Source organism: Acanthopagrus latus, chromosome 3 (genome assembly GCF_904848185.1).
Source record: "Acanthopagrus latus isolate v.2019 chromosome 3, fAcaLat1.1, whole genome shotgun sequence".
Taxonomy (NCBI): domain Eukaryota; kingdom Metazoa; phylum Chordata; class Actinopteri; order Spariformes; family Sparidae; genus Acanthopagrus; species Acanthopagrus latus.
The window spans coordinates 3,578,167-3,605,933 of NC_051041.1; the positions used below are offsets into that span (position 1 = coordinate 3,578,167).

Consider the following 27,767-nt stretch of genomic DNA (forward strand, 5'->3'; position numbering starts at 1 on the left):
ATGATAGCAAAATGGGGAAAAGTACAAATAAATAAATATATAAATAAAAACCACTCATTATGACCTTCAGAACACTGCAAACTCTTACTGGTAAAATACAATCTCACTACCCGGGTTTAAACATTTAAGTGACATCGAATTTTAAAACCCAGTAAGACGACATCAATGAGAACGTGCGACTTCCGTTGTCTTTTTCAGAATAAAAGTACGTGGCGCTTGGGCAATTTTGTTTTTTAAATTCTATTAAGACCTAGAGTCCTTATATAGATACAAATTAACAAAATGTTACATAAAGCAGATGTGTTTTTACCCATCTACACACTAGATATAGAATAGTGATTTATGAGATGATTGGCTAATTAAATTGTCGTAAAAATGTTATGAAATGCATGAAATCGGCGTTTGATAAATATGTGTATTTATGTAATTCATAGGTTTCAATATAATCTCTGAATTGTGAATTTGATCTGTAGAAAAACAACTTTAACATTGATTTTGAAGAAGAGGAAGTCGACGGCCAACAGTCAACCAATAGCTAACGACATTACTAACTGTACAACATCTATGAACCAATCAGAGGCGTTGATGTTGATAGGACTTGAGCGGGTACACTTTCGATCTCGACTGGACATCATAGCCGAATTGACGAGCTTTGTTTTGGTAAACAGAAAGTCTGCGGGATTAAAAACGCGTTTCAAATTTGTCGCGTTTGTCTAACAAGCGATTTAACATCAAAAACAGCATGTGGGCTTTTCTGCGGGCTCGTTGTTGTTTCACTTCGCTCACTTTCTGATCACAATGCTAACTAGCTACGTTCTGCCCGATGCTAATGTTCGCTAACTCGAACGCAGAATTGTAAATATGCGTCGCGGTGGATCGTTATCATCTTCTGCTGTCACGCCACGAAGCCCATAAACAAGAGGTCGGTATGTGTGAATGAGTAAAATGTGTGACAGTTGAAAGTTTCCTGTTCGTACCAGAGCTTTTGTGTCATTTCCATGTGTCATGTAGCTCACTGCGTTAACAAGCTAAGATCACATCTGTTCGGTTTCAGTTAAAGTGTTCGGAAGCGGCCGTTGCTGCCTGACTGCTCGTTTTGTTTCTTGACCCATGAATATGATGCTCATGTTTAATGGCAGATTTGCTTACACACGAATGAAGGATCGATGTTAGAGCACCATGGCAGAATTCGCGAATAAATAGCCATGTTAAATATGAGAACATGTTTAATGTTATTGTTTAATTTGAGCTAAACTTGTAACTTGTCGGGTGAAGCAAACATCAAAGATGCTACGAGCTACAACCAGGAACTACGCTAACTATGATGATGCAGATCTTCTTCCAGGATGGAACTCCTGTCAGCATCCACATCTGATTGTGTGAAAAACGGATCAGTATCATGAGTGACAGAGTCGGGGTCAATCTGAACGGGCTCCCGCTGGAAATGTACACAAACCTCCTTTGCATTTGTGTTTATGATAATACAACATTATGAATGTCACCTTTAATTATTCCAGATCGCTGCACTGTAAAATATCTTCATTTCACACGGTTAAAGTCAGGGCTGTCCTGATCAGGATTCCATATAATCGTTCAACAAACCTCTCAAGGTAACATGTTTGTTAAAATTCATTTTATTTTGGTATTTCAAATTGAAATTACATTTGGTGAAGTCAGACTTCATTGACCATGATGTGTAAAATCATGTGAGAGTTATTGTTGTTATAAAAGTCTTCTGTCCCTCTTTGCTGTTCCAATCACTGGTACTGTTTCAGTGCAAAAACACGTGCTTAAAGCCAAGCAGCTGCTGGTTTCAACAGGTTTCACAAACACAAAAGCAGGCTGACTAACAGTTACTTGAACTATATTGCTGTTTATGTTTAACATTTCTCACCATCCATCCCTGTTTTGCCACTACTGACCTTCCTTACGGTGGAAACAAAATATTGTCACTCTTCACGTTCCACCAGAACAGTGTAAATTTCATTATGAAGTTGTCCTGATCAATATTCTTACGTTTTGTGTTTTCTGAAAGCAGAATTACCAACATTTTTGGATGGCGGTGGCTCCCGCCTCGATGGCAGATAAGATCATAGTCCTTGATGATGATGATGAAGAGGAGAGTCCTCAGCCCTCCTGTTCTGCGTCCAGGTCGTCCTCTCAGCAGCAAGCAAAAAAGGTGTCGGCGCTCAAAGCTCAGCAGCCTGTCCCGACCCACATCACCCAGTCACCTTTCGCCTCAGCAAAGAAAAACGCACATGTACTTCAGGCAGAGAATCAGAGGTTGTTCGCTGAGGTGAGTTTACACATACGTTTTAATCTCTGTTCTAACTGTTTTGTTGTAATTATAATTACATTGACATTGATTGGCTGTAGACTGGAAAAACTTGGTAACAATATGTTGTTGCTGCTTGTGTTCCTATTATTTACGTCTTCCTTCCTCACTCTGTGCCTTTCCTCGGTCACCTTGCCTTCTCTTCCTTCCTGTTTTCTTTTTTCCATCTTTACAGTTTGTGGAGCACTGCTCAGCTCTCACCCAGGACTGTCCTGAGGTCCTGACCTTCCTCCAAACGAAGCACTCCAAGGCCTCCCCTGAATATCTGTCATCAGTGGAGTTTAGGAACACCTTGGGACACTGTTTGACTCGTGCCCAGGCAAACCGTTCCAAAACCTTTGTCTACATCAACGAACTGTGCACTGTACTGAAGCAGCATGCAGCCAAGAAGAGGCAGATCATCACCAAAGTTGAGCCTGGGCCTTGTACCTCAACATCAAGCTCTACACCGCCTACCTCTGTTACACTCAAAAGTAAAGACAAGTCTAAAGTGAAAGTGGATGAGGAGAAGGACAGGGTGAAATCAGCAGCAGAGGATAAGCAACCATCCACCTCAGGGCTGCAGGAGGGCGAGGAGGAGGGCAACAAAGAGGAACAGCAAGCTGAGAAAAAGGCAAAGAGAGCTTCCAGGAAACAGGTGAGTGTTGAACACTAGTAGGTGCGACTGAATCGTTTTCGGCTGATGATGACCTCATACTGAAAAAAATCAGCTGCTGTTTAAAGTCATTAGAATTTTATTAGAAAATAAATAACCAGGGTCAAACACCTAAAATTTTCATCGGTAGTCTCTGTATAAGCAAACACATATTACCCTTCCTGTCTGTTCTTCGTCTCAGATAGCGTACCTGGAGAATCTACTGAAGGTCTACAACGAGGAGATCTACCGCCTGCAGCAGTCCGAGCTCAGTTTAGACGACCTGGGATCTGAAGAATCTTTATACATCCAAGAGCACAAGCTGAAACGCAAGGTTGGATATAGTGTGGCGCTGGTATAAAATAACTGTACTCTGTTTTGTGACAGCTAGTCACACCTCTTCTGTCTGTCCTCTTCGTATGTTCCAGATGATGAAGATTTATGAAAAGCTGTGTGAACTAAAGGGCCGCAACACACTAACAGGCCGAGTCATCGAGCAGAGGATCCTCTACAACAGCACGCGTTATCCGGAGATCAACAGGAAGGTGAGCTGGTTGTTATTGTTTTAAATATTTTCTGAAAAGAAACAAGTTGAGTAAAACTGAATGAAATATTAGTTGCTGTAAGTGTTCCTTGACATCATGTCCCGACTATCTACCAGGTGGAATCACGAGTACAAAAACATTATTAAGCAGTTGCAGGCCTCTATCTTGCATGAACGCTAATATTATTACTGTCAGCAGGTTTTGATTCCATAACAACTTTATTTTAATTGAGGTTTTCAAAAAAACACAAAATGATAGAACTTGATAGAAATCAGCATGAGAGTTTTGAACCAGGACCTTTATTTCAACAGGTCAGATCCACATTTCTTCAACTTGGAGTTCAATAAAAGTATTGAATCAGAGTCTGGATCAGATATTGATGTTAAAGAAACCCTCATAATATGTGACATGTCTTATACAGACAGTGACAGAAGTTGTAGGGCTTTGTCAGTTTATTTGTCTGACAGAAACAAAGTTACATATGACACTAATTCAAAGGTATGACAGCGTGTCTGGTGTCGGGATATGTACTGTGGTGAGGTTAGGGGAGCTGTTTTCCTCTGGTATTTCTTCAGATAGGCTTCTGATCCGGGACTGTATGTTCTTTCCTCATCAGATTGAGCGGTTCATCAACAGTCCTGAGGCACACAGGAACCCTCCAGATTACCACGACATCCTCCAGCAGGTGCTGCGTGCAAATGAGCGCCACAAACTGTGCCTGAGCAGAAAACAGCTGAACCAGATCGCCCAGGAGGCTTTCAGGGAGACCGGGAGCCGCATGCAGGAAAGACGCCACCTGGACCTGGTGTACAACTTCGGCTCGCACCTGACTGACACCTACAAAGCTGGTAGGTGAAATGAAATCGTCTGCAAGAGATCTGTGTTACTGTGTTACTTAGCCTACATGAAGAAGTTGAGTCATTTAAACACAGCTATCATACAGTGTGTCATACACAGCTGTCTTTGATATGAGTATTGAAATTCGATATGTTCTGGTAGTTTTCGAATATATAAAATATGATTTGTTCTGTTTTTTTAATCCAACATGTCATCACTTGTTCTTTTGCTCTATTTCATCATTTCCCTCATGCCACCACTTTTTCCTCTTTTCTCCACCACCCTCCGAAGCTGCCGACCCGGCTCTGAGGGACAACTCTCTGCTTCGGAAACTGCGATCGAACCGAGAATTGGGTCTGTCACGTCTGGAGGAGGTCATCACCAAGTATGCCGTGAAGCAAGAGGACACAGAGGAGCAGGAGAGGACCAAGCGACTGGGGAAAAACAACAAAGAGAAGGAGGTATGAGAGCATCTGAGGGAGGAGAGAAATCATTACAGGTGTCTTTTTATTCATGTCTGTACGTTAGAGTCATTTCTTGGATGATAGATCTTCCTATCAAGACACAGAACAGTGATATATAAAGTACGCAGTAATAACACATCCACTGCTAATGCGGGGTTTAGGAAACAGGAAATGAGAATGCAGCATCATTTTTGTTTCCAAGCAAGGAAACTAGAAAGTCTTGGTATTAATCCTTATTTATGAGTCCAACACCAGGTCCTGTTTCTGAAGATTCTGTTGTTGCCTTTTCTTTTTCTCGGTCCTGTCTGATCTTCACATGTCTTATTTTCAGGGCCACAAATCAGAAAAGGAAGAAGAAAATAAAGAGGTGAACGGAGTGGCAGAGGTGGAAGAAGAAGAGGTGGAGGAGGAGGAGGAGGAGGATGATGAGGAGGAGGATGAATCATCAGACCCAGACATTGAGGAGGAAATCCAGGCCAGCACTCAGCAGGATGGACCAGGTTTGAGCAGATATAGTAATTCAGAATTTCGTTTGTTTGTGTTTTGATTCGGCTCAGCAATCGTGAGACTCACATCTGGCTTTGTAAAGCAATGACAGATCCTGAATCACTCGATGTCTTTATCAATGTAGTTAGTAGACGACAATTTAAACAACTGACTTGTGTGTTGTGATGTAAAGTGTTTGATTTAACACGGCTCATCGTTCATTGTAATAATAGTATAATTTTTTTAAATGGATACGTTTCACAGAGTAGAGCTGAAGTTAGTTTACAGTTCGACCACCAGGACCTGTGAGATAAATGCTGTTATCAGAGAAGGATGGCACAGTGGGAGGAGAAAAGGTTTCGTTGCTCTTATTTTAAAAATCTTTTTCTAGACGATATTGAGAACGGCGACGACGACAGTAACGAGGCGAATGGCATCAACAAGGAGGATCAGACAGACGAGGTGTCAGGAAGCGTTTCTGCGGGGGAAAGTGTGAAAGATGAAGACGAGGAACCGATCTCAAGTGGACCCAGTCCTCTTTCTGATGAAAGCAAATCCCTGATATCACCGCTGTCTGACCCGCCCTCCCCCAGACACAGCCCCAGCCAATCAGAGCCAATGCAGACTGACAACCACACACAGTTATCTAATGGTAACCTTGCAGGATTAGAGGAGCCTGTTGATTCCTCAAATCAAGTTTCAGTCGTGCTGGTAAGCACCAGCGAAGACACCAAGGACCCCGGTGACGTCACTGCAGCAGACAGTAGGGTGCCTCCGCCCCTCTCACCCGCAGTGATAATAGAAAAATGTCCCACACAGACGACGACCAACGGAACATCGCCGCCTCCCAGTCCCAGAACAACCAGGGCGAAGAGGAAGAGAGAGGAAACATCAGGGAACTCCCAGAATACAAAGTGCATAAACACCTGTGACAGGTACGTTAGGCTTTGTTGGCATGACATTGAGAAAATCTGTCAGAAGATTTTTACCAGTGGATCACTTTGAAACGTTTTCAGTTTCATAGATGTGACAAAACAAGAAACAAGATCTTAGAAATCTCAGGGAATTATATTTTGTTCAGATAAGACTCGCTGGGCGATATATTGATATTATATCTGTAGTGTGATGAGACTAGATGTCGTTTTACATTTTGTTATTGTGATTATGGCGTAAGTGTTTTCTTTTCCTGGTTCTAAATGCTGCATTACAGTGACATGATGTAGTTTTCTGAACTTACCAGACGGTTCAACTTGTGCTTCAAAGTGGGCAAACCATCTTTTATTTTTTCTCTTTTTGTTGATTTTCTTCTTTCTCTTTATTTCTCCCCTCACCTCACTCTACATTCATCCATCGTCCTCCCGCCCTCAGTGATATAGATATCCCACTGGAGATGGGTGTTTATAGCTGCAGTTCTCCGCAGCAGGCAGAGTCAACACGAGCCGACACGCCAACCCAGGAAATAGTCAGCAGCTCGCAGTCGACGCCGCCTCCCAAGAGAAACAAGGTGGGTGCACATGAGTGAGGATGAACAGCTGTTAATGATCGTAGTTACAACTGTCTGTTGAAAATCCTCATCATAGTCCAGTTTCTTACTTAATATTTGAGACAAGTTCAACCACGTGTCAAGCTGAAAGATTAAAATAATCTTTTATTGCTCTGATTTTTGATACAGTATGTAGGTGGATAAAGATAAAAAAGAACCCTGATCACAGCCAACTTATCGTTTGTGAAAATGTCAGACTGGTTTCAGTTCAGTCACAAGTTTCACATCTTCACCCTCCACTGCTTGTTTCTTCAGGTCAACGTGGCGACTCAGTGTGACCCAGATGAGATCATCGTCCTGTCAGACTCAGAATGACCTTCGACCTCTCTGCACCACAGATTGTTCCACCTGTTACCTGTATTCTAGGATTTCCTGAAAACACTCCTTTCTGAGGACCGTCCCTGTCTGCTGGCTTGTTAATTTTTTTTAAAATTATTATTATTATTTTTTTCAAATGAAAAATTCTTGCTGAAATGAATGTGATCCAAACAGCCACTTACAGGTGTGGAAAACAGGGAAAAGTAGGAATTTGGTACATCGTGTTACATGATTAAATTTTGCCAAACACAAGCCCAAGTGCTTTGTAAACAACTTAGATAAAATTGTACTCTATCGTTTAAAAGAAAGCTGATTAAACTGGACATTTCTTTTCTGGAAAATCAAGGTTTTGGGAGCCTTCTTCTTCTACAGCTGTGTGCTTCACTGCTGATGTAGACGTCGACTGTCTTCTTTCCCTTTGCGGGTGCAGTAATGATCTGAGTCGACTGGGTGATCCAAACTTCTCTTGCCGTGTTTCCTGCCACTCAGTGCGACACGACTAATGGCGGCTGACATCCGATTGGTTGTAGCATTGAAATACGTTTTTCTGCTGCTCTGAACACAGAGCTAAACAATCTTCTCATGATTGTCCCCTGACTTGAACTTTTGTTATTGTGGTGTGTGAAAGAAATCAGTGCCTGAAACATGAACTGTGCAAGGAGTTTTGTTTTCACAGACACTCGACTGGCGTTTGCTCACCGCCAGTTTGTTTACATTTTTATATTGCAATTGCAATTTTTTTCCTAAAACAGAGAGCGGTGGTGGTCTGTACAGAACGAGCTCTGAAGTGACATTGTTTTATTTGCTGTTGCTATTTATGCATTGGATTAGAGAGCTGTGTGGTGGTCTGTACTCTGTCAGCGAGACGTGTGGAGACCATCGTTTTTCCCCTTGTATGTTTTATTAATTAACTCTATTATTAAGTTTTTATTCAGGTCAATATCTCCTGCAGGAGAGCTGAATAGTTTCCAGATAGATGGTTTGATTGAGCAATTGTGACAAACTCTTATGCAAATTTTAATATAATAAAGATGGCAATGTCTGTATTTGACTTATTGTCATCAAATCCCATAAAAAAACAAAATAATGAATAGATTGTTACTTAAGGTGAGATTATGACTGAATTCTCAATTTTGGGTGAACTTTTCCTTTAAAGCGACACTACATGTGTAACCCTTTCTCAAGGTTTTACATCTGCAGCAGAAAACAACAGGCTCAGATCTGAGAGCAGTGTAGGACGATGGCAGAGTTGTGAGGAACAGACGCACGTCATTTTCCGTTTAGGTTATTTTATATGGGATTTGTTGATATTATGGAAAATATAGAGCAATAACAGCTTTTTCCTTGAAGTAGTTTATAAAACAAAACCTGTTTCCTCATGATGGTGTCACGTCTCAAAGCAAAGAAAGGGAAGTTTAGATTTAAGTTACCTTCTTTAATGCGTCTCAAACAGGACGTCACCTTGACAATCATGAGTTGTACCTGAGCTTCTGTCCAGCACCGATGACAACATCACTTCACCACACCGTGTTCACGAAGCCAACATCAAAACCTTCCACAAGTCCAAATTCTGTGGACATAAAAGCCAGTTTTTCCTTTTTTTTTTTCAATTTCAACCCAACCTGACCCAGATCCTCAACACCTGAATCTGACCAGAGTCCTCAAAAGTTCAGAATTTTTTAAAATAATGTCAGCAGGAAATCCAGTTTTATTCTGACATGTGCAGTCAATCTCTGTCATGCAGATAATCATGATGTAGAGTCGTCAGCACTGCTTTTACATTTGTGGATATTCAGCTATTCAGTTTCTACATCCCCTCTGTTATTTTCTAGTTCTTGTAGTCAGTGTTGGACAGTGTGGTGCTTCAGATATTTCATGATCTGTGTGTTCATGTCCTTTATTAAAACTATGATTTGTCTGTTTTGTCCCTATGTAATAGAGCACTGGTATTTTGATGGGAAATTTCCCCTTTTTTCAGTATCAAGCGCCCTTTTTTGTCTGTTTTTCCTTCCCGAGGATTTAACAACACGGATGAAATGATATTTTTGGGTAAACAGTCTTTTCAAAGTCACTAGAATGTAGACGTGGAAATCGTTGCAGCAACCTGTCGGCCTCACTTATGCAGAGGAGTGATCCATTGTTCACTGTGAATTATTTTCTTTTTCATTTTTGATAAAAAAATAAATGATAATTTTTTATATACAGTCTCTGTGTTGCTGATTTGGATTTTTATTTGTGTTTGACTTATATTAATATGATGTGAGCTTCAGTTAGCTTTGACCAGAAATGTCCTTCAGGCTTTTTGTTATTGATGCTTAGATTAAATTCCAATACCTGCACTTTGACTTCTTTACTTGGGTTAAAAAGTCAAATCAGTACTTCTGCTTCTGATTATACGTTTTCTTTTTTTCTTCAAAAAACACTGTGAGACACTCGCGGTGATAAAGTCCTCACATTCTGATGTACAGAAAACCCCGTGTCATGTGTTCTCTTGCTTGTATGTTTTTCAGGATGATATTTCACAGTGTACACAGTCACTAATATCAGGCTGAATAACTTACTAACCTGTTGGGACTCAGATTAAAGAAAATGGCTTGAGTTTAACTAAAACCAGCAGTTAGTCTGAGATATCACTGTTGTTTAGATATTAAAGATGGTAGCAAACAGAACTGCACATAGAAATAATTTCTTTATAGTTATGACTCAAAACAGGTTTTCTGATTTTGCATATCTCCACCATGCAAATTAACTGTTAGTTGCGAACATGAGAGTAATATAACTGTCGTTGTTAGCTTCTATTCCTTCTCACGCACATGTTTTTCATTTCACATGTTTCAGTTCTACTTCTTTACTGTAAAGTCTGCTTCAGCTTTTTCCTCATCACGCCTGTCGTCTGAATATTGAACCAGGTTCGGCTGTAATAGTATCTGTTATGTCACAAATCAAGCTTGTGGGCCCGACTCTTAAGATGAGGTTTTCAGTGAGCACAGAGAAAATCTAAACTTTCAGCAATGATTTCTTGAGAGTGAACTCTGCTCATGATCCTACAGAGTGAAGCTCAAACATGCAGCTGTAAGAACAAGAAGAAAAACACAGTTCAGACATCGTTCGCACCAAATAATTTATTAATCCATTATTTTGATACAGGGCAGAGGTGAATATCGATGTACTGTAGTTTATTACATTATTAGTACCACTCAGGATTTACATAAAATGTTCTGTTCAACAATCAACTGGTCAATCAGAGGACATATAAGAAGTCGTGTCACTTGTGGAATGTACAAAAATAATTAAACTACCTCAGTCTGGTTTTCAGCAGCAACATTAAGCTTCTACCTTCACATCTTTACCTCCTGATGAAGGATGGTTCAGCTCCTCCAGCACTCATTCAGAGAAGAGAAAACATGAGGTTGTTGTTTGTTTTTCAGTTGTGTGTCGGTGCAGCAGCAGCAGATGAAGCTGCAGAGCTTCACAACAATAAACCACACAGCCATCGTTTTAATCTGGGATTTAGGGGAACAGCGTAAAAGCAGTGAAGTGACAGACTGTTAGGGCTCCTCAGCCATCAGGGGACCTTTAAACAAATTCAACTGGTCGCCTCCATTCAGATGGAAGGTCGAGGAAAGTTTTGTAGTCCACTAAACATTTCTGGAGTTTCACAGTGAAACAGCGCTGCAGAATTCTCCTAAACAACTGAAGTAGATGAGGACTGTAATCAAAGTCTCCAGAAGAAGCTTAAAGATCCTGAAGTGATTTGAAAAGACGTAATTTACACTCTTGAAACACGGTCGAGATTATTCAGTCACTTCAGACGAGGTGTGCTAATAGGTGAACTGTCCCTTTAAGAGTTTTGATGATACACTTCTCAATTTAAGATATTTTTGGGTGTGAAAGCACTATACTAAATTTAGAGGCCTTTTAATTGAAGCTTTATAGTTAAACTTAGCATTAAATGAAAACCAGGGCTGCACAGACATTTAAAATATCAACACTGCAATTTTTTAAAGGGTAAATCTGTAAAAAGACAGTGTCATGTCCTGGCCTACAAATCTTACACATTCAAAATGTATTTGTTTCGTACTGAGCCCAACAAATGTTTTGAGTGAGAAATTGTGATGCAAAAATTATGATTTCTTCTAATCTTGAACCACACACCAAAAAAGAAAAATACCACCCTGAGCAGCCCTAATTAACACTGCAGACCACATGTAGAAGTTTACTGATTATTTGTGGGATTGTAATTGTTGTAAATACTAAACTAAACTTGTGTCAGTTTACATGAAACAGAGAATCTGACACAAGTAGTTTCACAGACTGAAGCATCAGGGCTGTTACTGAATCCACATGTTTCCACCTGCGTCCTCTCTGAACACACACCTGCCTCTGCATGTGTTTGGTTTGTTGAGGAATGAAAACATAAAAATAAATGTGCTCATCTTGTTCACATACATTCACTCTCGGTTAAAGTTATCTATGCGCTAGAGAGTCGCGTTAACGTGTTGAGATAAGCGTTAGGTCACCATTTCACATTCCTCACACATTCTCCTCTTACAATCATCTGGTGTTTTCTCTGTGGCTGTTCAGCAGCGGAGTCAACGAACAGGAACAAAACCAAAACCAAAATCACCCACAAACACACCTGCAGCAGAGTCACAGAGGAAACACTGGAGCTCACAGATCTCTGAACACCAACAGTCCTCTCACTTCGTCTGAGCTCCCAACCTGCATATAAAAATATCCTCATCCAGCCTTCACAGAAGGAAAAACATTCAGATCCTGCATCTCTTTCTCTCCACATAACTGGGAATCTAAAACATCTCTGAAGGCATGCAAGATGTTCATGAGGTCGTGTGTAATATTTCTTCCTCCACTAGCGGCGCTGAGCTGCAGCCTCGCCGACACACTGCAGGATGTTTCCACACAGTCTGATTTGTTAGACACAAGAGTGAAACAATCATACAGCTACAAATTATCAGAAACACACACTGTTATCATCACATCATCCTGATCTCCTAGTCACAGTACCACCTGTGGCCACAGGGGGGCGACACCTCTTTGAAATACTGAATAAAAAAACATCACATTAAAGGAATAAGTCACTCAAAAATTCACGATTATCTGGTCACACTTGTGAAAGTTGGTTGAGGCTCTGTAGTCCACATCAACTGATGCAGCTGAGGACTTACTACCTTAAAAAATAAAAGCTTGTCTGACGTAATCCAAGACTCCAAGATGAAAGTCTCGACACATGATCGCCGCTGTACGCACCTCAGATATGATGCTGCTGACATTTTAAGGTTGGCAGCTAAAATCAATTTGGGTTTCCAGAGACTGAAGCTGAACAATCTGTGTGGCGCTGTTTCATGTATTTTTACGATGTAAAACAAGTCCCCATCTGTTTCAGTTGTTTCAGAGAAATAAGCTCCACAACTATGTACTATTAAACTTCCCTCAACTTTCCATCAATGTAGTGGTGAGCAGATAATGACTGAATTTTTCTTTTTTGAGTGAAATGTTCCTTTAGAAAAAGAAAACCATGTTCTGTACCATTTGTGTAGGATTTCATAGTTTCTCTTTTGAAACAGGTCTTTTTTTTTTTACAGTTAGGTTACATCTGACTGAGACACAACATAGTGTTAAAAGTAATCTGATCAAATTACTGAGATGAATTTGCTGTTTCCGTCAGGTGGAACAGGTCGAGGCTGTGTGTGGATCTGATCTCACAGCAGCTCCGTGAGGTGATTCAACAGCTTGTAGTAATTAACAAGGTGGAGGTAAAATATTTCCTTTCTACTAACGAGTCTGAGGAATTCTGTACAAAGATAAACTGGAATGTATTATAATGTTTGTACTTTGGCCACTTACATTAATAAAAGACATGATTAAAATATCTTCCACGTCTCTTTTTAGTTAGTGTTACCTGGTAATGTCATGAAATAGTTTATATATATACTGTATAATGGTGATTAATCTGTCAGTCTAATTTATGATAAACTTCATTGTACAAATCTACTTTTCAACACAAAATGTTTTTATATATACACAGTTATGTAACTATGACATGTTTCCTAATTAAAAGATTACAAACAGAACTAATTGATGCTGAAGAAGTGAATGAACGTGCTGATAAGGCACCAGAACCTATTTCAAGACTACAAGCTCGTTTACAAAAATAACCAACTCAGTGTTTTAATGGAATAAAACAAAGGCAGACGGAATTCATACCGTTCATTCTCTGCAGTGTAACGGCCCTGTTAGTGTTCTGATCAGTAGTTGTACCGGTTCATGTTCAGTATGGTCCCAGTAGAGATACAGCACAGAACTAATGGTGCGTTCTGAGCCCAGCAGGGCCCAGAAGAGATCATGAGGTTGTTTTTCTATGAGGTTCAGAGTAAACAGATCCACCTGCGTTTCAATCAGGCGACTTCGTCTGTGTTTGACTGAGTGAACAATGAGGACGTTACTCAGGACGGACGTGTCCACCAGGTTAGTCTGAAGATTTACAGAGAAGAACTAGATACGAGAATCACTCGCCTACGATTACGCCCAAAAACTGTTCTGACTGTCTGTGTTTACTTCCTGGTTATGAGGCCCACTGAATATGCACAGCAGTCGCCCCAGCTGACTGTGAGTTCCCACTCGGCCAACAGACTTTAAATTCAGATGACATGACGAATTTTAAAATTGCAGTCTTCACCTGGTATGTCAGAGTTTGTTGTTGTAATACACATGTTGGCCACAAGAGGGGGAACCACTGCATCATTATGGATCCAACCTCTTCGCAAGACTCTGATTGGTTTACCCCGATACTATTACCCAAACCTGGTCTCACTCCTCATGCCTCAACCTAACATTTCCAACCAACAAAGGAAACCAATCAGAGGACAACTTACAGAAACGATCCCGGAAAAACGTATAAAAACTTCTTTTTATCCTGTTAAGTCATAAACACAGGAGAGTAAACAACCAGATTGGACTTCATCACCGCTTTGAAATACTTTCTCTCCTCCTGACTAACTCCTTCCAATGTCGACCAGACAGCAGCAATCGCATCAGTATCACAGGTTGGTCTGATGAGTTAACGATGATATAGTTCTATATATTTACAGTGATAATATACTTCTCAAAGCACGAGAACTGTGTGAACAACGAGAAAGTGAAAGCAGGTTACAGCAGTGAGATTTTAGAGCAACAGGGGGCTTCTACTGCCTCATCAGGTACAGGTGGTGTTTGTGTTTATGTAGAGCAGGACCATCTCAGAACAGAGACATTCACTAATTCAACCACCAGACATTAAAAATTAATTAGAATGAGTTTCAAGCAACTGGCTGCACAAAAAACTGCTCCTGTCTGGTAAATATCCGTCCCTGTGCACCAGCTCTCTTGTGATGAGGTTAAATTCTTGTACGTTTTACTGAACTCAAAGCAAAGCAGCACTGAAGTATCGTCTGAAAAACACACGGCAGTGCTGACAGTCTGTTACATGGAGACACTGGAAAGAAAATGTACCACCGCTGCTGTAAAGGGGGAAAAAAAACACAAATCTGCAGCTTTTATCCTGCAGATTTGTGTTATTTTGAAATTGTTAACTCATAGGATGTAGATACATTAATATACAATACTGCAGAAAATCACAGCAATTTAAGAACAGTCATTTTTCTACTCTACTGATACTATAATGTTGCCACAGTAACAGTTAGTGAAGCACAGTCTTCTCATTTTTGGTTTCCTCTCCACACACACAGCGTTCTTCCACAAAACCCCAAAAAAATAAACTTTAGTAACATATTTAAAACAGATAGCTTACTCACTGAGACACAAGGTCCGTTTTTAATGAGGCCACTTTTTCGGAGGCAAGTTTTCCGGAAGTCTTTTGCGGTACGAGAATCGAGGATAATTTAAGATGGCATCAGCACGACCACAAGTCTATTTCAGAAACTTCACGGCACGACAGTCGACTGGAATCTCAAAGTTCCATTTTTCTATAAACACTTACAGGTTCTTCATGTTGTTTGTCCAACGGGAGCCTCGCCTTGTTCCCCCGCTCTTGACGAAGAACGCCGTTTCCTGCTAAAAAAGCTGAGTGTTGGCAGTTGAAGGTGTTTCAGAAGAGCACCGCGCTTCTTCCAAGTTACCTTTTTGTGAAAACAGCAGCAGGAACGAGAAGCGCGACAGTTTGCTGAGACGGAGGAACCCGTTGGACATGACACACGATTTTGGTTTAAGTCACGCTACTATCATTGGCACCGACTTCGCACACGTCTTCATCGCACACACTTCGACCCAGACCAAGACCACCGAACATCCCCGACCCCTGACCCTGACTCTGAGAGATGGCGGCCATGTTGTTGCTCAGAGCAGCACTGCTGTTGTTGTTGTTGTTGCTGTTGCTGCTGCTGCTACTTCCTGCAGTGTGCTGCGGCGACAGCACAGAGCCGGAAAGATGTGGAGAAGAAACTGAGACCCCTCCTCTAACTCCTCCTCCTCCCAGAATACCACCCTGTCCTCCCTCACCTGCAGACAGGAGGAGGTGAGGGGAGGAAATCAAATCTGAGCCGTCCTCACCTCCTCCTCTTCTCCCTCCCTCACCACTACTCCCGCCCTCGCCACTCTCTCCCAGCCCACTGCGCCTCTCGCAGTGTGAGCGGTGCCTCATGAAGCTGTCGCGCCACATGAACTTCTTCCCGCAGCCGAGGCAGTCGTACGGCTTGAGGCCCGTGTGCGTCTTCATGTGCTCTGTGAGGTGATGTTTCATCTTGAACTTCTTGGCGCACACGGGGCAGTGGAAGGGCCTCAGGTCCAGGTGCATGTTGATGTGGCGGTCCCTCATGCTCTTGTGGGTGAAGGTCTTACCACAGTGACACATGAACACTTTCCCTGAACCACCCGCGCTGCTGTTACTGCCACCACTCCCACCTCCGATCCCCCCACCGTCCATCCCATCCACCCCCAACCCGCCCTGCACCGACAGGTGGACCGCACTGTGCTCCAGACTGGGGCCTTTGAACGAGGCTCCTCCGATCATACCTCCAGCCATCCCCAGGGGAGGGGCGGCAGCGTCCAGAGAGAGTCCGGAGGCCTGGCTGTAGAGGAGGATCTGGTTCCCCTGCATGTCCAGAGGGAAGAGCTGGGCCCGGGCCGAGGCTGCAGACTGGACCTGCCCCAGCAGCGCTGAAACTGCACGGTTAGCGCTCTGGCTCTGACCTGCTGCGCTGTCGTGAAGGTGCTGAGCTAAAGTCTGGTCCATTAAACTGCCTTCAAACTTGAGGTAGTCTTCTGAAGACTGGCAGTAGTCCACCTGGAGACAGACAGGGACGGGTTATCTTTAGATCTGTGTTGTATTATCTAAGAATCACTGCTAACAAAGCTCTGTTAATTGAGTTATACACGTTTCTTTTCCTATGAATTCCTATAAATAACATAAAAACTCTCCACATGGCATCATCAAAGTGAGTCCCAGCTCACCTGTGAGTCCATGTCGTTCTCAGCTCTGCTCACCAGCTCTGCTGAGAGGCTCCTTACGTTGGAGATGTTGAAGTCGCTCCTCTCTCTCTCTCTGGCCAGCTCCATCTCCCTCTCGTCCTCGTCCTCCTCGTCTTCTCCTCCCTCCTCCCCGGACACTACGATGAGGTCGTCGTCCTCCATGCGTTCGGTTTTCACGACCACCCACTGTTTCCGAGGCATGATGCTGGGCTGGCTGTAGGTGGGACGCTTCTGCGGTGTCAGCGCTGAGTCATCGCCATCCTTTCAATTGACATACTTCATGTTATAATACAGTCAATGATGGACGTCTGGTCGGTTCTGTCAGTGTCAGTGGTCAGTTTTGGGGATAAAGGAAAAGCAGCTTGATAACGATGGATATGGATACAGATACCAGTATGGTAAGGATACACTATATTCCTTTTAAAACAGATCTCCTCAGAACAATAATCAAGTTGTGATGTATTAGAGTTTGATTCATGACACGTTCAAGGACTCAAGTGTGTAATGTGAGTAAATGCATATTATATCTTTAAAGGTGCATCTGTGTTCACCTGATAGGACGACACGCCAAAGCTGTCGCTGACCCCGACTTCCTGCTCCGACACGGAGCTCATTTTCTTCCTCCTCCCGCTGCCCCCTCCTCTTCCTCTCTTCCTCTGGTGGTACAACACCTCCTCCTCTTCCTCCTCTACTTCCTCCTCCTCTTCCTCGTTAAGGAAGTTCTCCTCTCCTCCTGATGGGGTGCAGTAGCTGGGGGTGTTGCTTGCCCCGCCTCCATCCACAGAAGCCCCAGCTGCGGCCGCACCGCCTCCCCCAAAGCTGCTCCCGTCTCTGGGGCTGAAGTAGTTGGTGCTGCTGGGAGACTGGCTCTCGCTCACTGACGGCCGGCTGGGAGGCTGAGAGGCTCGCTGGGGCTCGTTGGACTCGATGACGTGGGCTTGACTAACACCACCATCACTACCAGCTCCGTTACCAGCACCGGCACTGTTGTCACCATTACTGCTGCTACACCCGAGGTTAGCCGACCCTCCGCCTCCTCCGACACTGGCTCCGTCCTGCACGACGCCTCCTCCTCCTCCTCCTCCTCCTCCACTGCTCCCTCCTCCCGCCCGGCCCTCCTTCAGCAGCTCAGTGCATTTGTCCACGATGTGCCACATCTGCAGGACGCTGCCCACCGTGAGGTAGTTAACGATGTCGTCGCGCAGAATCTGGAGCCGCCCGGTGTAGGCGCAGCTCAGCACGCTCTCAAACGCCAGCGGGTCCATCACTGCCGGGATGGACACTGTGGACATGTTCTTCAGTAGGACCTGGAAACGATTCATCACAGTAAAAAAAAATGATCAAGTTATCAATGAATTGTCCTGCTCCTCCCCCTCCACCATCTCCTGTTTCTTATACACAACTATCACGGTGGAAAATGAACCTCCAGCACACCTCTGAACCAGGTGTGATACATGAATAACCTCCATGTAGCTTTAATGCTTTGATGGCTGTTCTCTGACAGTGACGTGACAGCACACCTGGTCGTGGAAGTAGGGCGAGGAGGCGGCCAGGACACAGCGGTGGGCTTTGAACACATGTCCCTGGACGTGGATGGAGAGGTCACAGAGCCGGCCGTCTTCTCTCTGCCGGTTCAGACTGTCCAGCACCGAGGCCTGAGCGCTGGGGAAGCACACCTGCACCACAGAGCCAGATGTGTCGCTGGGGGCTGAACTGCTGCTGCTGCCCACCTCCATGGGCAGCGACTGCATCTGGGGGACAGACACACTTTCATCACTTCACTCTGTTCCGATATCAAAATATAGCACATAATCATATCTGATATGCTGTGGAGAAAACACTCAACATCAATGTGAGACTGTTTTGTCCAACTGAGACTTTAAAGGGCAATTCCACCAATTTTACACACTGAAAGTTTGTGAGTCAAAAAGTGTTTGTGTCTCCAGAAGAAGCTGCGTTTAATCTCCGAAACTTTATTGTACACAACTTCAATCACAAAAACACAGACAGACACAGGAAGGTGTACGTGATCTAATAAAAAAAAAATCCTCCAGTGATGTCACTCAGTGGCTCAGTTGCATTGTGGGTAATGTAGGTTTTAAAAAGAAATGTTTTGATCAATTGTTGTCAAACTGTTGATAATGAAGACAAAGCTGAACCAGATGCTCGCATTTCCCACAATGCAACTTCACCAGTGAGTGACATCACTGGGGGAATCTATCAGATAACACACAGCTTCATCTCATAATACTCTTTTCACACATGCAGCAGTACTCATCAAGACCTGTACACACACTTTAATGTGTAAAATAGGCGGTGTCACCCTTTAAGTGTGTGTTTAAACTCTGTGCTGTCTCTCAGTGTGTCTCCCTGCAGCCGGCCCCCTGCTGCATGCAGGACAACAAGCTGCACATTGTCTATATGTGGTGTTTAGATATGAACATTTAATATCTACTGTGTGTCATCTACTGTGTGCATCATGTGGGTTGAAACCAGAGCGGCACCGAGGCAGATCTGATGTGATTACACTTTAACAACATGCAGACAGTTATGAACAAGCTCAGATTAACACTGTACTCCTGCACAAAAAGCTCACATCATGTTATATCTCAGTGTCTTTACCACATTGACGAGCAGAGCACTTTGTTGCTGTTATAATGAGGTAAAATCAACAGCTGGGTTACACACTTTTTTAAATTTTTTTTTTTTTTTTTTAGTTTGACATGCTACAAGAGAGCAAAGCTGTGTGTTGCACATGACGGCTGCATGTCTGAGGACACGTCTGTCTGTCTGTCTGCCTGCTGTCTGTCCCCTCAGACAGCAGGCAGACACTTACAGATGTGACGTTAGCCTGATGCTAGCTAGCTCCGGCGGCTGGCTACAGACAGCCGAGCCGCCCGCTGCGGACATTAAACTCACCGTTTCAGTAGACGGTGCAGCCTTCAAAGGTGCGGTGTCTGTCCGAGCTGACGGCGCTGAGTCCCGCCGGTTCGTCCAGGCCCGGAAGTTTCAGGGACATCTTTTGAAAATGTTCTTCTGCCCATCTGAGCTCTTCTGCAGCGGCAGACAGCGACGCGTCGCCTTTAAAACGATTCCAGACAGACGAGCCAGACTTTGGCCGACAAAAAATAAATTAAATAATAAAATTTGCATATTTAAACACAGCGCGCATGTTTCTAATATTAGTGGTGGTTATATAAAAAAGGATATTGATTTAATTAATCCTACAATGATGAAACTATATGTACAAAGGATTTAATGACAGACAGCAGCACAATCTGTCTTTATCCCAAATCATCCCACAGAATTGAGATTCACTGCATACTTACATGTTAAAAATAATACAGAAATTTAACCAGCAAGAAAGAAATAGGTTTTTTTGCCTTTCATTCTGGTTAAACAATTAACATCCTTTGTCATTTTAATATAAATGAATAAGAAATTAAGTGTACCAGTCTATACAATCAACCTCTTTCAACCATATTCATCCCTCTCAGTTGTTGTGTAACTGTAACAAAGTTCGTCAGCTGTGGCAAATCAGACCCACAATTAAAGCTAAAATCTGAAAGTTGATCTCCATATAGTCAAATGACACTCAATTCATTTGCCTGGATAGAACATTAAAGTTAAGGTAAAACAGTTATGTTTGTAAAATGTTGACAAATTATGTGTTCCATTTATTAAAGTATTAGAGATCATTTGTTTAAAATAAACACAGGAAACATACAGCAGGGAGCCCATCTACTGACCGTCTTTATTATCACACCATGTAGTGAGAGAGTACAGATACAGAAATAAGAGAACAATGACCTCCTTCCACCACAGATCAAGGAAAACAAAGATGACAGTATCAGTTTAATTACACGACATTTATTTGCAATTACAGTGCAAGATCTATGTCACACACTGAAACATGCTTAAACTGAAGTGGGGAAAAAGAATTGAATAATATGGATTTCTTTTATTAAAATATGAGATCAAATGTCTCAAATACTATCACTAGCTAAGAACCCTTGAGGGCTGTTTGTGTTAAAAAAACAACAAAAAACTGACTAGAAAAATGCTTATGTACACATCCACTTGATTTACACAGGAGCATCAAAGTGTTGAAAAGGCTGCATTAGTGATCACTAATCAAGGCCCTGAGAATATACAACAAGATTTTAGTTTTTGGTTCTTACAATAGCACAATGTGTAAGTCGCAGGGATGGAAACAATCACACTGAACATTTCATGTTGTGACCATAATAGTAAAAATAGTTATAACCAAGTTTTTAAACGCACTTTCCTCTACTTCCTGTTGGCGCTTGCTGTTCCAATGACGCAGTCGTTCACCTGTAAAGAGAACAAACAAAACATTACATGTGAAAGTGAAACATCACCCAGGAACTACTGTTGCTGAGAAAGTTTCTCAGCCCCTTTCTCATATACAAGTTCATTTAACTTCATAACGAAGTCCACTTTATCCCCAGGTTCACATCATATGATTAATCGACTCATGTCATCTTCGCAGCAGAAAAAAAGTCACTGAAGAACCACTGATGCCACCGACCTTGCTGGCAAACCTCAAGGAGTTGAGTGTTTCCCCAAAGCTGTCTGGCTCCGGGGCGATGTTCACAAACATCAGGCTGTGACGAGAAATCAGAAATACAGTTAGCATACATAAAAGGTACATTAAAAACAACAACATCATGACTAATTTCCTTTTTGTTTACCTGGGTGCGAATTTAAACCAGCAAAAAGATGTTTAGTCATTATTTGTCTTCCCTGATCTAAGTAACAAGCTACAATATGGAGGCTGAAAGGGCAGTTTACACCCCTGAGCTGATGTGACAACACAGCATCTGTTAGAGTAGAACACTGTCATCCTGAAGTTATTCTGATGTGACAAACTCACGTTTTGCTGTTTCCCCCCAAGCAGCTCTGCAGAAGGTAAGTCAGCTTGGAGTTCCTGTATGGTATGTAGCTCTCCTGGAACACAAACAAAATACATTTTTGTCACATAAATAAATACAGAAAAATTAACAATAGTGAGATGTTTAGCATTTTGTCAGTAAATAAACCACATATCTAAGGCTTCACAGACTCAGAAGCTGAACTCAGCACTGTTGTTTTCATCCAGGCTCCTGTTTACAGACCTTGTTGGCCAGCGCGCTGATGACGATGCCCAGGTTGGACAGGGAGCCGTTGATGGCAGTCATCTCTTTGAAGCGCTCACCCTGAGACTGACTCTTCAGCATTCGCTCACTGCCGGCCAAGTCCACCAGACACAGAGTGGCTATATGAACATAAACAAGCAAAGTCATCTTCATTGAAAACTTCTGCAGGTTTAACAAAAAACCCCCCAAATGTATCCAAGTCAGATATCGTCTGCAACTGTGGTAAGAGGCACAATAACATTAATGTGGAGTCAGTAGGCGAGAAGCTTGTTCATTGATCTCAGGACTAAGAGCAAATATCACAGTTTTAATATTGTAAATACACGTGTGAAACCAATTTTCTGACAATGCCATAATCAGTGAGTTTGTACTCACACTTGCATTTGACATCCCTGCCAACATTCACTCCCTCAATATCCAGCTGGAAGACTGAATGGGAGCGAGACGAGCGGTCATTCTGGGCTGTTTGGGCCGTGGAGCGATTCTGATTGGCCAGCGCGATCAGGCCGAGAACCTGACAGGAGGAGGAGATCATGTAGATTATTAACTGAACAGGTTAGGGAAAAAAATAATAAAATAATCGTGTTGTTTTATCGTCATCGAGATATCTTCCTGCCGTACCTGATCTTCGTTGGAGACCTTTTCGTAGGTGAGGTTGGTGATCGTCACCTCATTGTTGGCTGACTTTCGGATCTCATGTTCTGGCCTCTTGCTGGCCTTCCCGGTGTAGAGGAGGTCTCGCAGGGTCTCGTTATAAATTTCAACAAAGCTCGCTGTAAAGGTGAACTAAGAACACAGAAAAGTCCATCACTCTACTGTATGACAGAGTCCCTGGGTGCAAACAGGGCAAATATGTTGGCTGTGGGAAACATACAGACTGCACATAGTTTGCAGTTCCTTGTATGCATGATATTACACACTAACCTCCCATCCTTGTGTCGCCAGTTTCTCTGCTGCTCTGAAGATCTGCTGCACCGCTCTGGGAATGACGCCTCTGGCCTGGTCGTATTCAGCCCCCTCCATGGTGTATGTCTTTCCACTTCCTGTCTGGCCGTAGGCAAAGCAGCAGACATTGTAGCCATCCAATGCTGACTGCACCAGCAGCGAAATCTCTTCAAAGACCTGAAAACAAGGTGACAAAATTAATTAAATAAATTAATTTATTCACGACACGAAGATTCTTTTATAAAAGATGTATGACACATGCATTTATAGTTTACCTCCTGTTGTGAAGCCACGGGACCAAACACCCGGTCAAAACTGAAGTTGTAATTCTTCTGAGTCTCTGCAGTTTTGCCTGTGTGAGACTGCAAAGCAGCAAAAAGCAGAATTTAGTTTCAGAAAAGAATTTAGAAACTCAGATATCTTCACAAACAAAAACAGGTTTTTATAAATCTGGTATGCTGACAGGATTCTCACCTCCTCTGTTTTGGCGAGAGTTATTGTCTTGATGTCGCTGGCTGGGAGCTGGATGTGTTTGCTGAGGCCTCCGTCTACCAATGGGCGCACTCTGCAAAAGACCCGGATGTTTCCCTGTATGACAAGAGCGACACATTAGTCTCAGAGATGAGCCTAATCAACATTTGTTTAGTTGTTGCTTTCAGGGACTCAAATCCCTTCAAAGTACAAAATTAATCAAAAAGAAAGAAAAAACGAAGACCCAAAATTTTCCTAGCAAAGTAACCATGTCCATAAATCAGCCTTTGAACTCGACACTGTAACTTGCCTTGAGCTCCTGGATGGTATTGTGAAGCCGCCTGCGTTCCATCTCACCAGCGTGAAGCTCGTCCTCCTGCTGGGCCACAGTCTCTTTGAGGGAGCGGACCGCTTCCTCTGTGTCTCTGAGAGTCCCCTGGACCCGAGCCAGAGTCGACTCCTGCACAGACAACTTCATCTAGTGTGGAAACAAAGACACAAATAAATTAAAATACTGTCTTTTTGAACATCTGAAAATGATATTTTCAGTTTTAAAATGATTAACACTTTGTTGATGGATGTCAGGTGCTTTCTTGGTTGCTGAATACCCAGTTGGTTGCTGGACAAATGGCCTAAAGACAGCTGTAGGGTGAGGCCCTTGAGACAGGCCAGACTTGCCTATTGTATATTTATGTAACTACAATACACAGCCGACCTAAGCAGAAATAGCTCCTATCCAGCAGCAGATTTTTTACCTTGAGTGTTTGCAGCTCCGTCTCTTGGCTGTCTCGGAGAGTCTCCATAACCTTGTATTTGCCCTCCAAGTTGGACAGCTCCTTCTGAAGAGTGCTCTTATCACTGGAGACTTTCTCCAGCTTCTCCCGGACTCCTGACAAGGCCTGCAGCTCCTCCTCATACTCACTTAAAAAAATCACAGTAAAGAAAGGACAAATTAGTAAAACTACAATGTGATAACAGTAAAATATTTTATTCAAAACATCTTGAAAATGAAGAAGGTCTCGCACCTGATCTGGCTCTTCTGCTTCTTGAGCTCTTTCTCCATCTCAGCCATTTTTGATTGACTCTGGACCATCGTGTCTCTCAGAGCCTCATTCTCCTGGTTGACAGATTTGACCTTCGTCTGGTAGTTACGGACCTTACCCTCCATGTCGCTGACCTTGCCCTTCAGGTCCCATGCATGTCTCTTGGTGGTCCCACCCCCACCTGCATAGCAGAAATCAAGATTCCAGACTAGAAGACATCTCTAACCGTCACAGTAAGAAATTAAGCACAAAATGTAAAGAAGAAAGTTGAGGACGGCTGAATTGTATTGAGCTACATCAGCTTCAGGGTCCTGGTACTGTGCATGCTATCTCAGTCACAGCTCAATGGGGCATTTGAATAGAACAGTGTGTGTGATAGTTCAAATTTTGGCAGATACCATGTCTGAGCGGCAGACAAATAAAACACCTACCTGAAACAGTGGCAGGCAGAGAGAATTTAATTTCATGTGTTAAAAAAAAGTGATGCAACAAGAAAAGTCAGTGCATGAAATAAGATCAGGTATTCAGAGACCACCTCAAGTTATACGATAATATATTGCTGAAATAATTAAACTTGTTACCCTGTGCACCTTATCCATGTTGGAAAAACTTGAAACGACCAATTACAAAGTTTTTAACATTTCATAAAAGCTATTTGCACTGCACTTAATCTTCAAACCATGGTTATCATTTGTCAGAAAGGTTAACGGCCACTAACTAAGCACCAAACATACATTTTCCTGATTTGATATCATTAACTAAAGAACAAGATGCAAGTTGAATTTCTCACCGGCTTTCGTGCCAGCGGGTGCAACGGATTGTTTGATGTTCCCTCCCTTTGCTGCAGTTGAAGCTACAGATGGTTTCAGGACACCTGATGAAACAAGAAGGAACACTGCATGAAAAATCATTGTCAACATCTCCCATGTAACACTAGAGTCTATTATATTGATAATAACAGATTGGGCTAAAATCAGGCATTTTTCACAGACTACAATTTGATTCAGGCATATTCCTAACCATGAAAACATACCGATTGAAATTAAACATTTATAGAAAAAATAATAATAATAAATTTAAACTACATTTCTCCTTTATTCTGCTGATATTTCAAACAATCACTTTAATCCAACTTTAAAATAAGCATTCCCGGTGTATGCTCTCTCTTCTATCAACCCAGCAGGCTGCTCATCTTACCTCTGGAAGGACCCACAGCCACAGTGGCAGCTCCCATACCTCTGGCTGGCTTAGCTGTGTGAGGGACAAGTGAGACAAGAATAATATATATTACAATATTTCAAACACAAACTCGTTGCACCCTGACATGTTAAATGAATGGTAAATGACACAACATCTTATTTACTATGCACAAATGCCTATATGAAAAGATCTGTGCAGTATGTCATTGATGAAAAACAGCGATTCTAAAACTCAGGTTTTTGCAAATAACTTACAAATAGGTGCTCTGGATGCTGCAACAGCAGGCCGCTTGCCACCAATGATAGTAGCTGCTGCTTGTGGTTTGACGGGATCTGGGTCCTTACGAATCCTCTTCTGCAAGAAGCAAGAGCAATGATTCAACATTTTGAGCTATAACAATAATCTACTTTTTCCTTGCACACCTTACCCGGGATCATTTGAGGGGCAAAAATGTTTGACAAATCTACTTTCTAGATCAATCAGCAAAATTAAACAGACACAGGTTACAATAGGTAATGTCAATTAAATGAAATAAGTATGTGATTTTGTGGTACAAACCTGAGCAGGTGCAAACTCGTGGGCGTTCTCCGAGCTGCTGCTGCTACTCGTGAGGACCCTTTTGCTTGTCATGACTGGCAAGCGGGACATATTCTGCTGGAGTTTAAGAGACAAATTACAGTCAAATATACAGAAAATCTTAAGCATTTACACATAGTTGTCATTCCAATATCAATATCAAGGGGCATAGTTAACCCTTGTCTGTCCCTATCTTCTATTGTCATTTGAGTTATAAAAGATAAGTATCCGTTTCTGTGAGATACAAGTCTTTCCAATAGGTCACAACACATGCAGCCATTCTGAAGACATTTCAAAAAATCCATAGAAACTCTTCTTACTATCTGGATGTTAAAAATATTGTGTTTGTTGGAAAAATATATAATCTGTTCCTCAAGTTGCAGCAATGAATCAATACAGGCAGATATGGCTGGTGATATTTCAATAAAAACCGAAGATCATGTTATAAAATAAAAGCAAAGACAGTCTTTTACAGGGTTATAAATGCTTAGCTCTGTGACTCCAACTGAATAAATGAGAGGCTTAGATTGGCCTCGAGCACGATTCGTTGTAACGTTATAACACACAGCACGGAGTAAAATCACATGGAGTTTCTTTGAACGCCAATGATCACAAGTAAAGTTTGCCATGTTGGTGAGAGGATGAGGACTCCCAACAGCTAACGTTAGCTTCAGAGCTAAATCAATAACATAACTAGACTGCGTGATGACGTTACAAGAGCGAGGGCTAAGTTATCAATTACACAAAACCACATCTAATTAATCTATATCGGTTCTAACATAAGAAGAACAATGTTGGGTGGGTTAAATGTTAATTAGCCTCAACTACGTCAACGTAAACCACGTACAACCTACTTACTAGTTAACCAACGTTCATGTTTATGCTAACGCTAGCTGTTCACATACTGCCCGTCGGTTAGCCTGAACATTAAAGCTAAATAGCAACATTAAAACACAAGAACAACTGTTTTTGAATCGTTTCTAAGCAAGTGTTGTCCCCTCTTAACTTTGAGATGAAATAAAAGCTTAAATAGCTTCAATATATAAAAAACAGTTACCTTTGGTAAAGTTGAATTTCACCGCTGCTCCGTCCAATCCGCCGCCTCCGGTCGTTTGAATTTGAAATCGAACTGTTTTGGTGGGCGCTTCGGACAAGCTGCTGTGATTGGTTGAGCGGGAGTAACCCCGCCTCCATTTTCTTGTGTGTTTGTTACGTCGTACGGAGTGTCCCACTCGGGCGGGACACGCCCATGATGGCTCACCGCATTGCTCACAGTCGCAATAAAAATTAAATCAACCGCTATCAAATGACAAAATCAAACATTCAAGGTAATTGATTTTATTTCCTGTTTTTCTAAAATACTAAAACAAAAATGTTTTTGATAAACTGAGACACGCTGTATTCGATCACTCCCTTGACAAACTATTGATAGGTATTAAAAATAAAGTTTTATTTCTTTTTTACAGCACAATTTCATTTGGCCACACAGTAACTGCAATGTGGGAGTCTTGGGCACTGTCTCACTTAACTCCCTTTTACACACTTTTTTTTACTACCACTGAACAAATGTACCACTCTTGACCCACTGTTGCAATTTCCACATCATGAGGCTGACTAATTTGTTACACACACAGCAAACACACAGTATCATTGGACTACAAATCAATGTATGAACACTATTTTCTCCACTGTGACGTTGGTTATGGAGCTTTATCTATAAATATAAGA

General features: G+C 42.3%; 3 protein-coding genes across 7 annotated transcripts; 1 reads left to right on the forward strand and 2 right to left on the reverse strand.

Moving 5' to 3' along the window:
• The first annotated feature begins 575 nt into the window (after nucleotides 1-575).
• Nucleotides 576-7,900, forward strand: daxx (death-domain associated protein). Of its 2 annotated transcripts, XM_037089414.1 has the most exons (12): nucleotides 576-922; nucleotides 1,518-1,610; nucleotides 2,039-2,296; nucleotides 2,511-2,972; nucleotides 3,172-3,303; nucleotides 3,398-3,514; nucleotides 4,131-4,362; nucleotides 4,643-4,812; nucleotides 5,147-5,315; nucleotides 5,693-6,236; nucleotides 6,670-6,805; nucleotides 7,100-7,900. In XM_037089414.1, the coding sequence occupies exons 3-12, from the start codon at nucleotides 2,057-2,059 to the stop codon at nucleotides 7,157-7,159; spliced, it is 2,262 nt and encodes a 753-aa protein (XP_036945309.1). In that variant the 5' UTR covers nucleotides 576-922; nucleotides 1,518-1,610; nucleotides 2,039-2,056; the 3' UTR covers nucleotides 7,160-7,900. The 2 variants fall into 2 exon arrangements, with proteins under 2 accessions (XP_036945309.1, XP_036945316.1); XM_037089421.1 differs by lacking the exon at nucleotides 1,518-1,610.
• Nucleotides 7,901-10,269: 2,369 nt separating this feature from the next.
• On the reverse strand, nucleotides 10,270-19,734 carry zbtb22b (zinc finger and BTB domain containing 22b). Of its 3 annotated transcripts, none has more exons than XM_037094038.1 (5): nucleotides 19,565-19,734; nucleotides 18,166-18,396; nucleotides 17,197-17,952; nucleotides 16,685-16,906; nucleotides 10,270-16,460 (listed from the first exon to the last, which is right to left on the reverse strand). In XM_037094038.1, the coding sequence occupies exons 2-5, from the start codon at nucleotides 18,394-18,396 to the stop codon at nucleotides 15,384-15,386; spliced, it is 2,286 nt and encodes a 761-aa protein (XP_036949933.1). In that variant the 5' UTR covers nucleotides 19,565-19,734; the 3' UTR covers nucleotides 10,270-15,383. The 3 variants fall into 3 exon arrangements, with proteins under 3 accessions (XP_036949933.1, XP_036949932.1, XP_036949931.1); XM_037094037.1 differs by having other exon boundaries at nucleotides 16,661-16,906; XM_037094036.1 differs by having other exon boundaries at nucleotides 16,628-16,906.
• A 646-nt stretch (nucleotides 19,735-20,380) lies between these two features.
• On the reverse strand, nucleotides 20,381-27,232 carry kifc1 (kinesin family member C1). Of its 2 annotated transcripts, none has more exons than XM_037092706.1 (17): nucleotides 27,097-27,232; nucleotides 26,022-26,117; nucleotides 25,718-25,817; nucleotides 25,461-25,514; nucleotides 25,054-25,137; nucleotides 24,246-24,444; nucleotides 23,976-24,141; nucleotides 23,531-23,698; nucleotides 23,224-23,337; nucleotides 23,025-23,111; nucleotides 22,729-22,926; nucleotides 22,426-22,590; nucleotides 22,180-22,318; nucleotides 21,784-21,923; nucleotides 21,543-21,616; nucleotides 21,198-21,273; nucleotides 20,381-20,980 (listed from the first exon to the last, which is right to left on the reverse strand). In XM_037092706.1, exons 2-17 carry the CDS (start codon nucleotides 26,109-26,111, stop codon nucleotides 20,936-20,938), a joined length of 1,899 nt encoding a protein of 632 aa, XP_036948601.1. In that variant the 5' UTR covers nucleotides 26,112-26,117; nucleotides 27,097-27,232; the 3' UTR covers nucleotides 20,381-20,935. The 2 variants fall into 2 exon arrangements, with proteins under 2 accessions (XP_036948601.1, XP_036948603.1); XM_037092708.1 differs by having other exon boundaries at nucleotides 26,022-26,114; nucleotides 27,097-27,159.
• Between the last annotated feature and the right edge of the window lie 535 nt (nucleotides 27,233-27,767).